We start from the raw sequence: 19,093 nt of genomic DNA on the forward strand, positions 1-19,093 counted from the left end.
ACCTCGGGTGTACTCCTGAACCCGGCGTGATGCTGCTGCACGACACACAGGAAGAGAAGACTCAGTCCAGATTTTGACTTTTGACTTTCTGATCAGTGGGTTTTCTTTTACTTCACGCCATTTTTTTTTTTTCAAGTTTATAGAGTTAACATCTTTTCCAGAGTTGATGGGAAAAGAGGTCCCACCCTGGGGTCAAATTCCAAATCTAATCAGACTTGAAGTAGGTCATTAATTAGTCAGACTTTGCTGCAGCTCGGCTAATTTCGCCACGTGAGAAATAAAGAAGTGGAGTTCAACAATGAGTCTCATTGAATTAACAGGAAACAATGGAAACTGTTGGTGAGAACAAGAGTCTTTTTCATCAAAAGCACTGCACATGAATATAAGCCCATCTTTATTTACTCTGTGCCGAGCTACGTGCCAATGCTTCAGTGTAATGATCACCAAATATGAGGAAGTTTAGGAGCTGTTTACAGAAAATATCAAGCGAATTTCAAGCTGCAACATTTAAAATTTCTTTAACTCGCTTCACTAGTAGTGAAATTAAATTTTTATGGATATAACCGCCAATAAAAACTCATTACTACCTTCTTATTGGAGACTATTATAACTGTTACAGTCTGTGCTGCAGAAACCTTAACTTTTATAAGTATTTGCAAGCAACCAACAAAGACCGAAAACCATCATGATTGGTCTAAAAGATTAAAAAACAAAAAAGATTCATAAAAAAAAAAATCACCTAAAAGTAAAATATAAAACCAAAATAATTGAGCAAATGATGAGATTTCAGCTTGTTCTAACTTTTTCTTTGCTTGGGTTTATAATTAAGAACTAATATAGCGTCAAACAGAAGACACGCCTACAAGTGCGACTTAAGCACAGTAATAAAACAAACAAGCAAATGAACAAGGAGCAATATCCACAAAACAAAATCACCCACATGCTTACTTTTCCCCTTCATTACACTTATTGGCACATATTTGAATAAATTGGCCAGCTTGTTAGGGTCAGGGTGTTAAGTGAGGCCTCTGACTTTGTAACTTACTTTTTCTACACCTTTTCAAATCTTTCCTCAGACCCTTTGGTGTTATGCTCTCACATATCAGTATCATGGGTGTGTCGGTGCATCTGTTAGGACAGAGCCACCCGATCAAATACTTGGAGTCGTAACTGTGTGGTATTTAAAAACTTCGGCACTGCCTTCATTATTAGGGAAACAAAACGCTGTCTGGTCTGGTTTAATGTGACCCGTCCCTGAGCAGTAGTCACCAGCCAAACTAAGGCAGAAGTTCAGTTTGATGCAAGATTCCTTGGATTGTTTTTTTCTGGTGATGCTGGCATATTTTCAAACACGAGTACAAAACCCAGATAAAAGGGCGGTGGTTCTGATTGCTGTCACACGCGTGGATAATGCGTAAAGCGCGCTCCGGGCCACTCGCTGTGCTAGTTTGTGTACATGTTGTTGGCAACTTACCCTCCGACAGCTCCAGTTCCAGCTCCGCCAGCTTCTCCCGGACCTCAGCAGGCAGGGTCATAGCGAGAGCCGGCGTGGGCTCTAACATCATCGTCAGCAGCCCGGTGGAGCTCCTCTCAGCCATGGTGGTCCAGCACGAAGGGCGAACGGATCCACTGGTGCCCGGTGAGGAGAGGACAATGCGACCAAGCCCAGAAGATTATCAATGAAACAACAACAGCCCCTCCTCACCTCACTTGGTTCAGGCTCAGAGCAAATAGGGTGTTGGTGCCTCCTCTCCCGTGTGGCTGCAACGTCGCACAGATGTGTGAGAAATGTCTCCAAACGTCATGACACGGCTAGCTGCGGGGCTAGCAGACACACCTGGATCCGTGTTTCCATGTAGGGTGTTGGGACAGGGCCTTGCCAGCGTCTCCCAGCCTCTAGTCTGTCCCTCCTCGGCACTGTCGGCGGCTGCCTGCCCTCAACTGTGGAGGGAACTCATTCAACTCCTCGCTCGCTTCCCACGGCGCAGTCGCCATTGCATCATAGCAACAGCAGCCCCAACCGTGCGCGTTCACGAGGCCCCCACTCGTGCGCTTGCACGGTGCATGTTTGTGCGCCGCCTGCTCCTCCGCGTACAGCTCGCCTGCCTCCTGCTGTCACCCAGCGGTTTCGTGGCACACATTATGACCTTTACCTTTACTGGATTTCTTTTGTACTGTGTTTCATTTCCGTACGTTGTCTTTCTTTTCATACATAAAAAAACAAACAAAAAAACAGCTAATTTTGATGAAGCTTTGTGAAGAGGTGGAACACGTGCTGAAGGGAGCTGAAGTTTTGATTTAAGTGTCTGCGCTTAAAGATTAAAGTTCAAGCGCTGAAAGAAATGTAAATGTTACACTTAGAAATGCACTGAGCTAAAAGTGGAAGCTGGAGTGGAATTCTTGAAATAAATCACTGGCGGTTCAAGTGGGCTTTCAGCTATAGAAGCATTATATTATAAGGCATATAAAGCATTATAAGGTAACATATAGATAGATGTGGACATTTAATAAAACAAAACACACTGTATATTATTCGTCTGTGTATAACCAACTGACATTTTAGGCTCTAAAGGAAGCAGGAAGAAGTATAACCTTATATGATCTTATCTCTCCTTCCTTTCTTATGACAGCAACATTCCTCTCATTTTTAAATGGCCAGCCAATGGCTTCTATACGCATACAGGTGCATTCATGCCTGCACATTCATATGCATACAACAAAGATATACAGTTAAACATACCTGTACCACAGCCACAGACACCATTACACTCACAGACCTACATAATCTGTGTTCCATTGTTTTATATTTATACTACAATATTTATGTATGTAGTCTTTCTCTCTGTGTGCCTGTGTGCATATATGTACATTTACCTTCAAATACCTCTGTACATTCACATATAGACATTCAAAGTATATTTAATTAATTTTTAAAAAATAGTTTGTTAAACTAGAAAATGTTTCATCATTGCTTCATAGCGTTTTTCATACTATTCCAGTAAATAAAGTTCATATGGCAGCACTCAAGGCTGGAAGCCTGGAGAGGTCAGCATCATCAAACCTAGTCCTGCTTCCAGAGCTTCACTTCGTACTGCTGTACTTCGCCTTTACAGAACCACAGCATATTTCATTATATTTATGTATACTTTCATTTTTTACATGTAGCATAACTGATATTGGAAGACAGAATCTGCAGTGTGCAGCTGCACATGGTTTGTGATTTTCTTGCAGAAGTGCCTGTCAGCGTTACTGAGACCAGTGGATCCAACTTTGATGCTCCCAGCAGGTTCTAAAGTGGACAGTACCACAGTGTCTGTGAAAAAGAGGTCAACATATGTCATAAAGAGAAAAATAATTACGCGTTAATTTCACATTGATGGCAATTGTGCGCAGAATCTTTAAAAAGCGTAATGAGGGGTCTTTAAGGTTCGATTTGTAGACTATTTATTTTATTTGCAGAACTCTTTGTTCAAAGTGGAGGCATGGGCATTTACATTTACATAACATGTGATGTCACTGCTTTTCTGTGATTCCAGAGTTTCTTGGGAAATAAAATACTACATGGCCTCGGTGAGTTGAACTTCTAAAAGGTCAAGTGATGCTCAAATCTAACCATTGTACCAGTCATTATTTTAATTTTTCTTTTAACCTTTTTGTAATACAACATGTCATAATATGATAGAAAATGTTAAAAATAAAAGTAAAAAACACATATAGACTATGCAAACATGTTTTTTCAGATGCAATATTAAATACAACACAATTAACTTTTATTAAAGGTGAAAAATAGCTTATGGATGTCAAATTTAACATTTCAATTCATACAAAAATCTTTGTATGAAATGTTAAATTTGTATCAACTATGTTAGCATCCTTCCAATTGCACTGCAGCACACTAACATAGATACATATTTTAAAACAAACGAAAAACTGTAATGTACTTACATGGTGACAAAAACAAACTACAGTAGTGGGTTAAATTACAACATGAATTAGAAGGAATTCTATTTACATATACATAAATATATATAAGTACTTAAAAAAAGCATGATAGTGTTTCCTTCATTAAGAGAAATTTTCAAGGTTTCTGCATACATTTTAAAAATAATAATTTAAAGTACAAATTAGCTCAGATTGTTTTCAACAAGACAAAAAAAAATGTTACAAATGCACAAATGTACAGTGTGGAGTATAAATAAATATTGCAAGTCATCTTTAAGATTTAAGCCTACTTTTTTTTTGCTTTCCCCCCATACACTGTAACTTTCATCACAGTCCAGATGACTGGGCGTCCTGTTTGGTAAACCGTTACGTTTTAAAATGTTGCTGCCTGTGGAGTTAACGTTGGGAACTGTTGTAGTTGATTTATCTGCTAAAATTATAAATCTGTTGAAACACAACATATATTATTAAACATGCACCAACACGCTGGGTGAAAATTAAAGTTAATAATAACAATAAATACACATTTAAAGTTTTCAGTTTTTACCTCCAACTATAACATGTCATGACTACATATGACCATTAGGTGTCACTATATACGCAATAAAAAACGTTCTTCTTGAGCAAGTTCTGAGCTGCATCAATACTTGTGTGTCTGACACTGTCAGCCGTAGTATACAACTGGAAGGGCAACAAACTTGATTGAGGGCCATTTGACTCATTTGCTACATAAAAAAATGAAATAAAATAAAGCGAAAAACAGAAATAAAAAGACAGAGAAGCCTTCATGCTGTCATTTATGTGTAATTGATTGTGTTCTCAAAGCAAACTATGTCTGCTATGTTTGTGAAGTTAATCCCCGATGAGCTCTGCAGTTAATGAGTCAGCAGTGTGGTAGTGACTCTAACGCACTATATACCTCAGCCCGACTGCACTCTACGACTTTAGCCGATCAGCCGCTGCATGGCTTAGCTGCTTTGGTCCCTAAAAATTTCATTTCCAATCGTACCATTGAGCTCTTTAGAATGGCCCATTTTTTCCACAAATGTTTGTAAGGGCAGACTTCACGGCTAGGTGCATGATTATGGAGACCCGGGGCATTGGGATGGAGACACCTGCATTCAAAGATTAAGAAGTCCACAAGTATAGTTTAGCTGCGCAAGCTGATGAATGTCCTATTTTTTTTATCACAAGGAAACAGGACCTGAACAGGTGCCTCCGCTCCAAAGTCGGTGGCCTCAGTGCTGCAAAAGCACTAAGTTACTGCTAAGCAAATAATTAACTTGAGTTCGAGCTGCCTTAACTAATTATCAGTGTGGCTGTTTAACTTTTTCATCCCCACACTAACTGAATTTAACATCTAGTTACATAAGGGTATCAGCACAATTCAGCTGAGGAGGCACAGTGACTCTAAGGCCTATCTGTAACACCAGTACTGGTGCCAGATACTTCACGGTGTTTAGCAAATAAAAAGTAAATAAATTCTTTATTGTAAGTACAGATCTCTCCTCAGGGTGTGTTTTACATCAAGGTGGTAGCTGGCTTGAGGATTACTTCTGCTGTGTTCAAAGATGACGTTGTTCACCTCCATTTGAATATCATCAATCTTAATTTTCCTGTAAGAGCACAAACAAATAACAGTTTAGCTTATAAGAAACTTATAAGAAAACTTCCATGATGATGAGGTAAAGTTAAATAGTGTTTATACCTGTTTTGGGCTTTGTTTAAAGCATTTGTCAGAGCCTTCACATACACAGAGCTATGTTCCTCTTCTTCCAGCTGACACTCATCTGTCCAGCAGTGACTCCAGAACACATCTGCATCCATAGGAATAGCTGCTGTGACAGCCCCATCACAGCCATCTGTCTCGAGGTGCCCATCGTCCGGGTTCATCCTGGGGCGCAGGGACAACTTAGGTACGTTGTATCTCTGGATGAAGAAAAGTTTGGGCTTGCCCGCCAACAACGGGCATCTGTTAGCATTGAAAAGACGCCTGACCTCGTTGATAGAAAATCCATTGCCAGTCGAATCTGTGCCCAAAAGTTGACTTTCTGTGCCACGGCTAATGATGCAGCACACAAAGCTATCATTTCTGAGTTTCTCCATCTTATCGAGAATATTTTCGAGAGCTGAAAACACCTCATCAGAACTCAGATACTGGTGGAGAGTCACGCTGAAGCGAAGCGCCTTAAATGTTTGTTCCAATTTTTCTGAAGGAGTGAGCAAAGATGAAACGAGAATTTAAGCATCACCTTGACAATAATTTAAAAAGACAAATGTAGCTTTACATTTTTAAAACACAGATCAGTGGCAACCAAAACTACTGAAAGGGTAGGTGAACATTTATGATCTTAATACAATGATTAAAATGCACATTTTAACAGCAAAAACTTGCTACGTAAAAACCTGTTACGCAGTTATATGCAGCTGTAAGGCACTTTTAATTAAATTTGAGCTACTGTGCTACACTGTTTGTTTTTGAATTACACTAAATTTATGTTTCAGCTGTAGTTACAACAGACTTTTTATAATTATACTGCTACAATAAAACACACGTTAGGCTTATAAAATACAACACATTGCTCTTTCTTTCAGAAGCTCACAGCCTTTGAATTTCCCCTGCCTTCTAAAATAGCTACATTTTGACAACTGTTAATAAACCACAAATAAGTAAAATGAGCTTCCCTTTTCACGAAAGCTGCAGACATAAAAGAAATTCCCAAAGAAATACAAATCTGAGTAGCACAATAGTTTTCTTGTTCTTCTCCCATTAAGAATTTTTCTAGGATGGGGCTGGTCCCTCGTTTGGAAACTACCCAATAATACATCGAATACAGATAAGCGTATAACTGTAGGTTTATCCGGCGTACACAATGATGCATCAGCTTTAAAACCTACTACAGCATGTGGTGATCATCCTTTTATTTTTCTCCCCCAGCAGAATTATAAATGCACGACTATACCTCTAATTAAGGATTTCTACACTGTGATTTTGGTACTTCCGTTTAAGTAGAAAAGTACAAAGTGCTTTGTGTCTCACCTCCATCATTACCCACGCAGTCTATGATCACACAGTGTCCTCTGGGATTAGTGTTAAATTTATAGCAATCTGGCTGACTCTGAAATTCAAATGAGATTGTGGGGAAATGTCGTAAATGCAATTGAGTCATTCAACACTTGAAAATATAATCAAAATACTCAGAGAAGGAGGGGAATCCTCACCTCAGAGCTCGGCTCTAGGCAGGCACCTGATCGTGGGCTCACTCCTACTGCAAACAAAGAGTGATATGGTTAACAGAAGAAGAAAGTAAACACCAGGGCCAACAGGGGGTTTCCAGCTGTAAAGCCCCTGTGAGACTAGATATCAGTCTCATGGGGATGAAAAGGTATTTTGATTAAAAATATAGTCTTAGGCTACACATCTGTGGTATTTTGCTAGACTTACCAATGCAGCGCTCTTGTGTAACATGCTGTAGAGGAAACAAAAGAGGAGATATTTTTATGGTTTTAGTGGAGAAAACATTATGGGAAATGTGAACTAACATCTGCAAAGTGTCTCACTCACAGAAATTCTACGGGGTTGCTGCAGAGACAAATTTCGCTGCTGTTCAGGTGCCCCAGCTGTAAAAGACAGGCATATATACATACATAATGTCTCTGTGTTTGCTGTTCTATTGTTGTCACTGTTTAAAGAAAAATTATCCTATTACATTTGAAACAAGCCAACACGTTAAATAAACAGCATTAAATTAGTACTGAAAATTGAATCTACCCTACTGCTGTGGTTGCAGGGGTTAAATAAAACTGAAATGCATTTGGATGTCATTTTTTCATGATCATAATCTTTTAACTTTTGCGTCAAAGTTGTTGAACATTATAACAGAGCACAGTCACAAAAAAAGTCCATCCATCCATTCATGTTATTAGCTGTTTATCCAGTTTTGGGTCAAGGGTTCCAGTCCCAGGTGAACAAGGGCCAAAGGAAGGCTACATTCAGAACAGGTCGTCACAAACTAAAAAAAGGTGTTTACCCTTAATACTGAGTTTTTGGTGAGGAAAATGTAATAAACTTCCTATTCTTTGCTTACTACACTCACCAGCCACATCATTAGGTACATCTTGCTAATACTGGGTAGGATGCCTTTTTGCTTTCAGAACTGCCTCCATTCTTCTCATTGGCATAGATTCAACAAGGTGAAGGAAAAACATTCCTCAGAGATTTTGGTCCATGACAACGTGATAGCGTCACACTTTGCTGCTAAGCATCAATGTGGAAAATCTCCCGTTCAACCACATCCCAGAGGTGCTCTATCAGACTGAGATCTGGTGACTGTGGGGGCCATTTGATTGCAGTGAACTCATCGTCATGTTCAAGAAACCAGTATGAGACGATGCGAGCTTTGTCGTGTGGCGCGTTATCCTGTTGGAAGCAGCCATCAGAAGATGGGCACACTGTGGTCATAAAGGGATGGACATGATCCGCAACAATACTCAGGTAGGCTGTGGTGCCAATAAAATATCTCCCACACCATTACACCACCACCAACAACAGCACGAACCATTAATGCAAAGCACAATTGATCCAAATCCATGCTTTTTTATTATTTAAGCCAAATTTTGACCCTACCATCTGAACCATCAGAAAGTGAAACTCGGCAGACCAGACCACATTTTTCTGATCGTCTGTCGTCCAATTTTGGCGAACCCATGGAAATCACCTGGTGTGGTGTTCTGCTGCTGTTGCCCATCTCCTTCAAGCTTCAACCTGTTGCGCAATCAGAGCTCATCTGGGTACCTTGGTTGTAACGAGTAGTTATTTGGGTTACTGTTGCCTTCCTATCAGCTTGAAGCAGTCTGACCCTTGTCCTCTGACCTCTGAGATCAACATGGCATTTTCGCCCACTGGATAAGTTCTTGTTTTTGTTTCGTTTTCTGTAAACCCTAGAGATGGTGGCGTGGGAAAATCCAAGTAGATCAGCAGTTTCTGAAATACTGAAATAGATATTTGCATTAATTATGAGTGATTGTGAGTATCGATAGTTTCGGGTATGCTATACTGATGAGGAACATAAAACTTAACCCAGTTCTGTGTAACTAGTAGGGAAGTGTTTCCCACTTCTCACTGCATAACTGTTACAAACCTTTCTCGTGGCGATGCTATTTCAAGCCCTTCGGTATATAAAGCGAAAAGGGAAACACAGACTGACCTGAATTCTTGTAAGTGGTCAGTTTTTTGACTAGATCGATCCTGCCAATGTTTGTCAAGCAGTCCTCTACGAAGTCAAGTCTTTCTGGAGAGACTGAATCCAGCTTTTCAAGTTCAACAATGATATCCAGAAAACTCTGTAACACAAAAGAAATGGCAAAAATGTCTAAAATGTTTTTTTTTTTTTAAATTAATTAATTACTTAATTTTTTTTTTTTTTTTTTGGGGGGGGGGGGTCCCATCATTGACTGCACCATGTTAATAATAATTTAAATTACATTAAAATTACCATGTTAATGCTGTTAGTAATAAATCCCCACCCACATAAATTTGAAAATGAGTGAAAACAAGATCATGTCTCATTCATTTGGGGTTTTTGTTGTTGTTTTTACCTTTGTCTTCTCAAGCTTTTCACGAGATAATTTGCAGCTTAACAGGAATTTAATACTGTCCAAATCTTCAGTGTCCAGCTCCTCACTTAGTTCTGTCATCAATACTCTGCAGTAAGTGGAACAAACACTGTTAACTTCGATTCTTCAAATCTTTACAATTCATCAGCTCATCTTAAAGGATGTCTTACCTGAAACGTGGGACCATTTGTCTGGTCCTCTCCAAGTCATCCCTGTTGACTTTACACACCTTCCTTAGGATATCCAAACGCCCCAAACGCCACATGAGCTCTGCCAGAAACAGGTGAGCGTTTTGATGCTGCGTCACTTTTGATCTGAGCATCTCCTTCATACAAGCCACACTGTGGTCCGTGTCCAAGCTTTCACATAAATAGAAGAGCCTACTGCGTTCATTGCTGCTGAGAGCTTCCGCGATTTCATTTATAGCAAGTAGCTGAAATTGATCCGGAACAGCCATGTGGACTTTGGTAAAACTTTAAGAGGAGATGAGCCCTTAATAAAGAATTATAGTCAAAGCCTGTGGGTCACAATAATCACAATGTTAAGATCCACAAAAAGTCGTGAAAATATAATAAGTCATTGCTAATGGATAGTTATTAAATTATAGAGAGACCTTACCGAAAAGAGTCCTGCAACAAACACGTAGCAAAGCAGAAGAAGGAAAACTATAGGATGACGCACCGCCTAAAAACGCGAGGAAGGGGATTTACCAAATACTCCCCAACTTAAAACGAAACCAGCGAGGATCCGCTTAACAAGCAATACCATATAAGTAATTCCTGATTCTGTCCTTTTACAAAAACTGCGCAACGCACTCTGTCTAATCCAACGTAAAGCGAAAGCAAAGAAAAATAGCAGACCACACCCACAAATGAAGTCATGGCGGAAGCACGAGAGGTGTTCTGGGAATCCATCCTTTTTTTTTTTTTTTTAAATTGAAAAAGCACAAAATACAGATATACAAATACAAAATAGCAAACACAATGTCAGGGGGTTCGTATAAAAAAGCAAAATAGACACAGTCTATTATAGAATCACATGATATTGAACAGGGAACATAGGTTTATGGTTTTGACAGCTTTTTGATTTTGAGAATGTTGTATGGTTTTTAACATATTGTTTGGTTTCATTTAAAAAGCACCGAAAGGATGGTTTTGCGTTAGAAAATTTCGACTTATGTATATGAAATTTGGCCAATAATATCAATAAGTTAATCAAATAAAATTCGTTTGCCCTGTGCATGGGGTACTTAAAGAAACCAAACAATATTTTCTCGTAACAAAGAGAGAACTCAGAAAGGATAAAGGAAACAACAAAAACACAAAATTCTTGCCAGAAAAGATTCGTGTATAAGCATGACCAAAATAAATGAGAAATATCTTCCTTCACACAACTACAAAATGTACAGTTAACATCAATGTCCTTTTTATAACGTACAAGAAAAGACCTAGTTGGGTAAAAACGATGAATAACTTTAAAAGATATTTCCTTTACTTTGTTATTTAATAGAAATTTCGACGGTAAGGTCCAAATCTTCTCCCATTCCAAGTCCTGGTATAAGTTATTCCAGTAGGCGACAGCCGTTGGGACACAAGTTCTGTCTTTTTGAAACAGAGTTCGTATTTCACGGTTGTTTTTCCTCCTTACAGAAGGGAAACACACCTGACCGACATAAGTAACAGCAGGATCCAGTGGTAAAGGGGTCAAATCACTAACAACAAGATTTCTAAACAACATTAAGACCCCAGCAGGGATAGCATCAAACACTATGGCATATTCCTTTGGTGGTACAGGAAGACCATATGTATTCAAAAATTCTGAGTAAGAGAGTAAACCTCCAGCTGGATTTATAAGTTGTGCAACACGATGAATCCCATTATCAAACCAATTACTTAAAAACACAGATTTATGTTTGTATAAAATGTCTCTATTGTTCCAAATATAGTATCTATGTGGAGAAAAATTGTGTTTATAAATCAATGACCAGGAAAGAAGCATTTTTTTTATGAAAGTTGGATAGTTTTAAAGGGATTTTATCGATATTGTAATTACAAAGCAAAAGAAAGTTAAGACCACCAATTTTTGAGAAGCTGTTGAGAAATGCTAGGAGCTAACTGGGCGCTAACCGCATCATTCAAATATATTGAATGTCGCAAAGAGAGGAAGTGACGTAAGATTTGCGCATGCGGGGTACCGATCGGGTTTCCGGTACGGATCGGGTAGTGACACTACCCATTGTTTCTGCGCATGCGCCCAACACGAAATGAAGTAGCGAACCGTCCTACTTTTGTGATTATTAGCCAGAAAAATACTCTGACGGGTAAAATTAAGTGCCAAACCATCCTACCTTTGTGAGTGTGACCTACAAGCATACTAACAGCTAAAATTTAGTGGCAAATCGTCCTACCTTTGTTAATCTCAGCTAGAAGCATATTTTAACAGCTAAGATTTAGTGATAATGTGATGGGCAAAGTTAAGTGGCAGACCGTCATACCTACTTAAATTTGTGCTGGAATTACTCTGTGACAGCAGAAATGTACATAAACTACTTAGGGTAGGACGTTTTGCACCTTGCAAAATTGTGCAAGATTGCTATTGTTTTGCCTTTGCACGGTGTGGGATTTTCTACTTTAAAACTATATATATATATATATATATATATATATATATATATATATATATATATATATTCTTTTGCGGCTATTTTGTTGACGTACTTTTTTTGTTTACATACTTCACTGCAGAGGTATGTGCCACCGTGCCTAGACCTGCACATGTAAAACTTTCGACATCTGCCACTAAAGAAAATATACTGTCTGCAGATTTTTTTTAAAAGCACTGAAAAATATGGAATAATCAGGACACGAATATGGTTCACAGAGAACCTAGTTCTTCAGTTACAAAATTAGATCTAAATGCGGTGAGGGTGTTTTCAGTTAAGGTTGACTTCTGCGAAATGTTTACAGTCTAATTTATGACGAAACCCCCTTTAACTGTCAGCTGCAACCTTCCACACGCCACTCAATCGTTGTCGGCTGCATCGACCCCAACGTAGGGTTACATGTCTTGGGAGGTGCACCTCATGTCATTTAGAAGGTTGCTGCGAAGGGTTAAAGGACTTTTCGAGGTTACATTGTAAGTTATGATGCAGATTTCCCGCGGAAGTCTAAATCAGGCATAGCTGTGGTGCTGAGGTCAGTTACAACTCTGTCTAATCCAAAAACAGACTAAAAACCTTGTTTTTTCTCACAGGCCTAAATTTAACTGTGTTTAACTCTCTGTAAAGTGTTTTTGCTTCTATGTTAAGCATTTTGATTTTTACATACAATTAAATGTGCTATATGAATTTGTCATTGCAATAGATTTTTTTGTTTTGTTTTGTTTTATTGTTTCTTTGTTTTTACCAGAGAGAAAATAAATTTCTCATACAAGCTGGAAAAAATATAAATGTATCACTTAACTGGATCATAATTTGCAATAACCTGACTTTTTCCCTTAGCAAATAATCTTTTTGGCCGTTTGAACGCCTATGACTGCATTTTCCACAACAAAGTGACATTAGTTCATTCTTTGGATTTTGTGTGTATCATGCTGTGTCATGCTGGGATAGTCGTGTGCTGAGAGATTTGAGCCTCACGTTAAACACTGAACCACTACGGATGATAATCCTGCTTCTCTGTCTGTAAAATCTCTCGAGGTTCAACCAGAAGCCTGACTGAACTCTGTAAAAATAAACTCTTTAGAAACAGCTTCCTGTCTAACACCTTTCACCCACTGAGTGTTGCAGCAAGGGGTAGGTGGACCCTCATACTGTGGAACAAAACAGTCATGCTTGCCCTGTTGCACAGAGGCAAATCTGTGTCAGAGGCAAATATGCTATAATAAGTCCCTTTATTATTCATACATTGTCTGGTAACATTATATTTAAATTGTAACAATTTAAAGTTAATTTAATGTAATTTAAATTATTCTTCATTAAAAATTAAACAGCAAAGCTCTGAATATTTGTTTAAGTTATGTATTTGCTATGCTGGTTTTACTACATTTATTAAGCTGTATTTATTCTGATTTCACAATAGTCTTACCTTCTCTAGATATATGCTTTGTCATGCTGTATTGTTTTACTGAGCTGCATACCATTCAGCTATTTAAGATATCACATCTCATATATTTGTTCGGTTTAATTTTTTAACTGCTGTAACAACGGGATATTAAATTCTTATCTTAATCTTTTTATCTTTTCTTTCTTAAACAGATTCAGTGGCTTATGGTGGGTTTCAGACTCTGAAGGGATAATCATACACATTTAAAAAAAAAAATAAATAAATAAAATAACGGCTATCTGTGGCAATATGAGCGTGTTAAACCATTGATTGTAACTTTTCCAACGGGCTTGAACGCACCACTGCTACTCCCCCTGCAGGTCGCCGGAGATTTCTGCTTACCAAAGCTCACTGAGTTCCGCTCAGCCTGGCCAATCGTGTCTCGCTGTGCCTCAGCACCATCATTGCAGTGTGGAGAGATCATACGGAGGTACTGCTGGCGGAGCGAGGGACCATTTGAAGAAGGGAAGATACACGACCTGGGTGACCGCTCTGACCAAACACGGTTCCCGATTCCCCAAAAGAGCCACTGTGTAGCATCACTATAACCAGCTTCAGTTCGAGTGAGTATTGAATTTACTATTACAAGAGGAAGGATTTTCCAGGTAGTCGCAGACCGGGGCTGCTGCTGCTGATGAGTTGTAACATCACAGCACAGTTGTTGTGTTGATGTGGATGTAAAACCGCGGCAAGGAAGCTTCAACGTCTGCGGGGTGTCTTTTAGGAAAAGGACCACACAGCAGATTGCTCTGGGCTGGAGCCAGGCTGGCAGCAGTCAGCAGCCCCGGCCTGGTCACGACTGATGGAAAAACGAGGATGTCCAACAGCTGCTGACTGTAACAGGCGTGCTAACGGCATTCGAGCCGAGCTAAGGTAGCTAACGTTGGCGTACAGGTTCAGGCTTCGTGGCAGTGTCGGAGCAACCGTTTGCTAGCAGTTAACTACCTGGCTAACATAGCTGCGTGACCGTTAGGACTGCACGGTGTCTTCAGTGTTTAAGGTTAAACAGTAATTGTGTTGTGACATTACCCCGCCAACTACATGTATCCACCGCAATTTATACAAACATAAATTTATACGTAGTTGAATCGCACAATACGTTGCAGCATATTTTTTTTAACAAACGGTTTTATTTTGATATTTTTATAAAAAAACAAACCAAAAAAAACAAACAAACAAACAAGCGGAAGTCCCAGGTTTAAAACTCTCGACTGCATTTATAACTTTTTTTTTTTTTTTAAGGCGGATTCGTTGCTTCTGAATAAATAACCCATGTGTAGAAACACGCTAGCATGGCCAGTCTGTTTATGTGTGTGCATTTATACCATAATAACCTTAAACTTGCAGCAGCTTCAAGGTGATTTCAGGTCCCGTCATAGATGCATTCCTATAGTTATATGCTGGAATGGCTTAGGTATGAACAAATAACTTAAACAATGCTCTGCTAATTCACCTAATACATGCCTCTGCTGCTCAATCAATTAATCAGTCAATAAGTTAATCAAACTTTATTGATATAGCATCATTCATGGAGGTTAGGGCTGTTCAAGCTGTTTAATAGATGACTGATAAGCTGATCATGAGGAAAAATTACTAAAACTAAAGTAAGGCTGGATTTAAAAAACAAAACAAAACTGGGTGCTGAGGTCTATTTGTATGCTTTGACCCAAGTGCCTTGGAACTGAGTGTCAACCAAGCAGTATTAGTGTAACTGCACCTACATTTAAATATGCTTTATTAATACACATCAAATGGCCATCATTGAGATGGGGAGGGGGATTCTGATTGATAGTGGGATAACTAATGCAAGCCACTTGAAAACCCACAAAAACCTCCTTTAAAACAGCACAGGTTATGAACTGGAGATGGTGGAGGTTTTTCAAAGTGATCATAAAGCTAAGCATGTTTGTGTCTTACTTTTTACATTCCTTCTTCCATACTGACATTTTGCTGTGGCTCAAGACAGCAAACAGTAAATTAAAAGGATACTGCTTGGAGTGATATTGGTCTAGGCTAATAAGCCACCATTACACTAATGGCATAATGAGCAAAGGTGTGGAGCTCAAGCTCTAGATAATTCCAAGTTATCTGCTGCTCATCCTCAGCCTTCATCCTCCTCTGTCCTCCTCCTGCCTTGCTGTATTTCCACCACCATGTGTTTTGGGACTAGGCTATCATCAGAGCAGCGGCCTATTTTAGACAGAAACTCCAGTTACCCACTTAATCTGTGTCTCATGTCTCCAGGAGTTGGGTTTCATGTGCTGCTCAGTGGAGTAAATGGTAACCTTGTCGGTGACTTTGGATCATATTGTGAAGCTGGTGGATTTGCTCGATGAAGGATTGTATGCTCATAAAACTATTGGCTGATGGTTTAAGGACTCTTATGACCTTTGTATTAATATAGTGTATGTAAGATTTGACAGCATATTGGTTCCACCTCTGCACCGTTTGTGAGTAAATGGAGACATCTTTGAGCCAAGCCAGTTTTGCCATAACGGTATTGAGCCCAGTAGTGTGTTGCCTCCTTCCCACCCACCAACAGTGATGCACACGCTTAGGGGATCAAAGCTGTAATTAGCCTGCCATGGATTAGCAATGGGGACTATTTTCCATTGTACTCACCCACAGCGCCAGAGGATCACACAGGCAGGCAGCCCCCTGCCCTTCCTTTCCTTCCAGCAGAGAAGAGCTGCATCACCATGTTTGTTGTTGTCACTATGAGTCCACAAGCAGACAAGAAACCTCACAATTCCTCCCTGTAGAGTCTGAATATGTGGGGATTTCAGATTAGAGCCTTTTTGTTTTTGTTGGCTATTATTTAACATTTAAATTGGTTTCTACGCATACTTTAAAGTCTTCAAAGGAGTCCGTTTTATCATGTTGCGTGCGGTCTTGAGTCAGCTGGATATGTGGTTGGCATGCAGAGAGAGCCGCGGGGTGGTTGATTCACTGCGCTGCCAGGTATGAGCTCTGTCAGTGTGTTGGCTGTCTCAGTGATGTACAGTGAATCTCTCCAACATGAGTTCATGAGAGGCCGAGACGCATGATGTTTGTGCTGAACTACTCCTACAGCTACCAGTATTCGTAGGGATCCACTGATGTATAATCACGGCCACGTGTTTCACATTGGTTTTGTGATGCCTAAATGTTCACTGATGTTAACTTTACAGTTAATCTTAATGAAGGCTTCTTTGTTTCTTTTGTACAAAAGAGGAAATAAATTACACAGAAACAACAAAATTAACAAAATTTTAACATTGGCATCAGCACAGAATTTAACCATCATGCATATATCGCTGTAACAATATTTTTTACCTGCAGATTATTTACTTAGTGTTTAAAATATAAGAGAATATTGTAAATGTGTGTTAAAGTTATTGATGACCAATAAATCTTACAATATGTGATTAAAAACACTGCAAAACATTCCTTGACATAGATTAGGAACTTTCATCTATATGAACCTAATGGTTGCTGTAATGTTCAAAATAGTATTTTTTTTTTGTTACAAATAAAGCAGAAAGTAATAGCATCTGTATAGCCAACATATATCGTTGCACTGTTAAACATTGTCGCATAATTACAGCTTTTTGTCGTATCGTGAAAGCCAAACTGTAGTTTTGAACATCTTAAAGTGTATTCAGAAGGTGAGCAAATATTCAAAACCCAAAGATAAAAGGTTTATATTAAGTCATACATTTTATTTATTTGATCTAAATGGATACATAGTGTATGGGTTTACACACTCACCTAACAAGCAAAAGATCGCTGGTTATGTCCTGGGAGTAGATATGAATCACTTGAAAAGGCCATAAATCAGGAAGGGTGTCTGAAAAAATCCAAATATGCTGAGCTATCCAGTAGGGGTGGGCGATATAAACGATATACGATAGAAACGATATAAATTTGGCCAACGATAGAGATTTTGACTATACTGCTCTATCGCGATAGCATATGTTGATGATGTCACCAAGCTGCGCCTGTTTTGGTCAAAAGCATCACAGTGGCTACAACCATTATCATCTGCAAATTATGCCGAGAGTCATAGCAAAGAGATGAAGCACTTTTGAAATATGGGGAAAGCCAAAAACTCTGCACAACCAGAATTCATACATAAGGTACACTCTCGATTTTTGAGAAAATTAAAGGATTTTAAGTGTGCCTTATAGTGTGGAAAATACGTTATACAGAAGAAAAGAATATATCGCGATATATATCGTTACCGCACATGCTTCAAATTATATCGCGATATGAATTTTAGGCCATATCGCCCAGCCCTACTATCCAGTGGGATATCATAGCCACTAATATCTGCTAATATGATAAATTTCTTATTAACTCATTCACTGCCAATGGCTGGCAGTGAATGAGTTAAGGTGGTTGTTGAGTAATTTTCTGTCAATTCATTCATTGACTTACTGACACATTAATGCCGTAGTTGTTTTACTTATGAATTGCATCTTAAAAAAGCAGCCATCACTTCTAAATTGTCAGTTGTACAAAAGTGTATGAGAAAATACCCAAAGCCTTTAAAACACACATATAGTTGACATATATAGGAACTGTTAAACATACTGTTTGGACAGAACATTTAATAACCAGTGCTTGTGGACACTGCATCAAATATGAGACAAAGGGAGAACACATCACTGTACCAGCTCTTTATTAAACACCTGTGTCAAACCTGTCTGATATGATGTGAAAGACATTTACATGTGCTTGAAGCGGAAACATTTAAAGCCGTCCCTGTTTATATTTAGGTGGTGCTTGCTGGCAGTATTTGCTTTTATGTTTGCGGAGTCTGTGTGAATGTTTTGATTGTGTAAGATTAACTGTACTATCCCCTAAGGGAAGTTGCCTATTCCCATGTGAGACAATATCAGGCTTTATCTTCGTTCTTTTGTACAGTAAGACTGGTTGATACTAGTGTCACAAGCTTTCACCTGCTTTAGTGCATTTCTGTCACTGACTGCTATGTTTGCATACCTCTGTTGATAAAGTTGTGCCGTTAGATCAAGTTAAATTTTAAGCCGCCGCTATACTCAGGCACAGCGAATAGGTAATTACCGGCAGGTATTTATCAACCATGCTCAAACCTGTCTTATACACTGTTAATGGCAAATTGAGAAAACAAACAAGGCTTTTAGTGCATAATGAAAGTTGTGTTTTTCATACTTTAAAAATTGACATTGACATTAAATGGAAAACCAAAGAAGTAGAAATGTTGCTAATGGCTCAGTCACACTAGAATTAAAATAGGACCGCAACCTCCTCCTTGTGCACATTTGGTGACCGATTCGAAGTACTTGCAGCAGCTAATTGATCTCTGACAGACTGAGCATGAAACACCTTCAACCTCGATTGCTTTTAAGGTAATTGCAAAGGTCGCTTAGTGGGAGGCAACCTGTCTCCAGAGAATCCTGGCCCAACTC

At 39.0% G+C, this 19,093-nt stretch overlaps 3 protein-coding genes across 11 annotated transcripts in view; 1 reads left to right on the plus strand and 2 right to left on the minus strand.

Moving 5' to 3' along the window:
- The window catches only part of dip2a (disco-interacting protein 2 homolog A), a 90,986-nt gene extending 88,896 nt beyond the window's left edge, over window positions 1-2,090 (minus strand). For 7 of the 8 annotated variants that reach the window (XM_082507789.1, XM_082507787.1, XM_082507786.1 and 4 more), the window contains exon 1: window positions 1,475-2,090. In XM_082507789.1, the coding sequence (XP_082363915.1) occupies window positions 1,475-1,598 (124 nt within the window). In that variant the 5' untranslated portion in view covers window positions 1,599-2,090. The remainder of the gene's footprint in view (window positions 1-1,474) is intronic. The other variant, XM_082507788.1, reaches the window with a different exon arrangement.
- A 1,337-nt stretch (window positions 2,091-3,427) lies between these two features.
- LOC309690626 (CASP8 and FADD-like apoptosis regulator) lies at window positions 3,428-10,446 on the minus strand. Of its 2 annotated transcripts, none has more exons than XM_082507804.1 (10): window positions 10,177-10,446; window positions 9,729-10,075; window positions 9,541-9,646; window positions 9,150-9,285; window positions 7,508-7,563; window positions 7,388-7,412; window positions 7,165-7,208; window positions 6,983-7,061; window positions 5,651-6,152; window positions 3,428-5,558 (listed from the first exon to the last, which is right to left on the minus strand). In XM_082507804.1, the coding sequence occupies exons 2-10, from the start codon at window positions 10,013-10,015 to the stop codon at window positions 5,429-5,431; spliced, it is 1,365 nt and encodes a 454-aa protein (XP_082363930.1). In that variant the 5' UTR covers window positions 10,016-10,075; window positions 10,177-10,446; the 3' UTR covers window positions 3,428-5,428. The 2 variants fall into 2 exon arrangements, with proteins under 2 accessions (XP_082363930.1, XP_082363929.1); XM_082507803.1 differs by having other exon boundaries at window positions 7,165-7,211.
- Window positions 10,447-13,991: 3,545 nt separating this feature from the next.
- The window catches only part of LOC309690623 (hyccin 2), a 52,599-nt gene continuing 47,497 nt past the window's right edge, over window positions 13,992-19,093 (plus strand). Inside the window, exon 1 of the mRNA XM_082507797.1 lies at window positions 13,992-14,224. The gene's annotated coding sequence lies outside the window, so the exon portion shown is untranslated. The remainder of the gene's footprint in view (window positions 14,225-19,093) is intronic.

This window comes from Aulonocara stuartgranti, assembly GCF_965226115.1.
Source record: "Aulonocara stuartgranti genome assembly, chromosome: 16".
Taxonomy (NCBI): domain Eukaryota; kingdom Metazoa; phylum Chordata; class Actinopteri; order Cichliformes; family Cichlidae; genus Aulonocara; species Aulonocara stuartgranti.

What these genes read in the sequence shown, in the direction of transcription:
- LOC309690626 (XM_082507803.1), bottom strand. Translation starts at nt 10,015, where the DNA reads ATGGCTGTTCCGGATCAATTTCAGCTACTTGCTATAAATGAAATCGCG. An exon ending in CAAATGGTCCCACGTTTCAG is followed by an intron (nt 9,647 to 9,728) that starts GTAAGACATCCT and finishes CACTTACTGCAG; the next exon opens with AGTATTGATGACAGAACTAA. An exon ending in GCCTAGAGCCGAGCTCTGAG is followed by an intron (nt 7,062 to 7,164) that starts GTGAGGATTCCC and finishes TTTGAATTTCAG; the next exon opens with AGTCAGCCAGATTGCTATAA.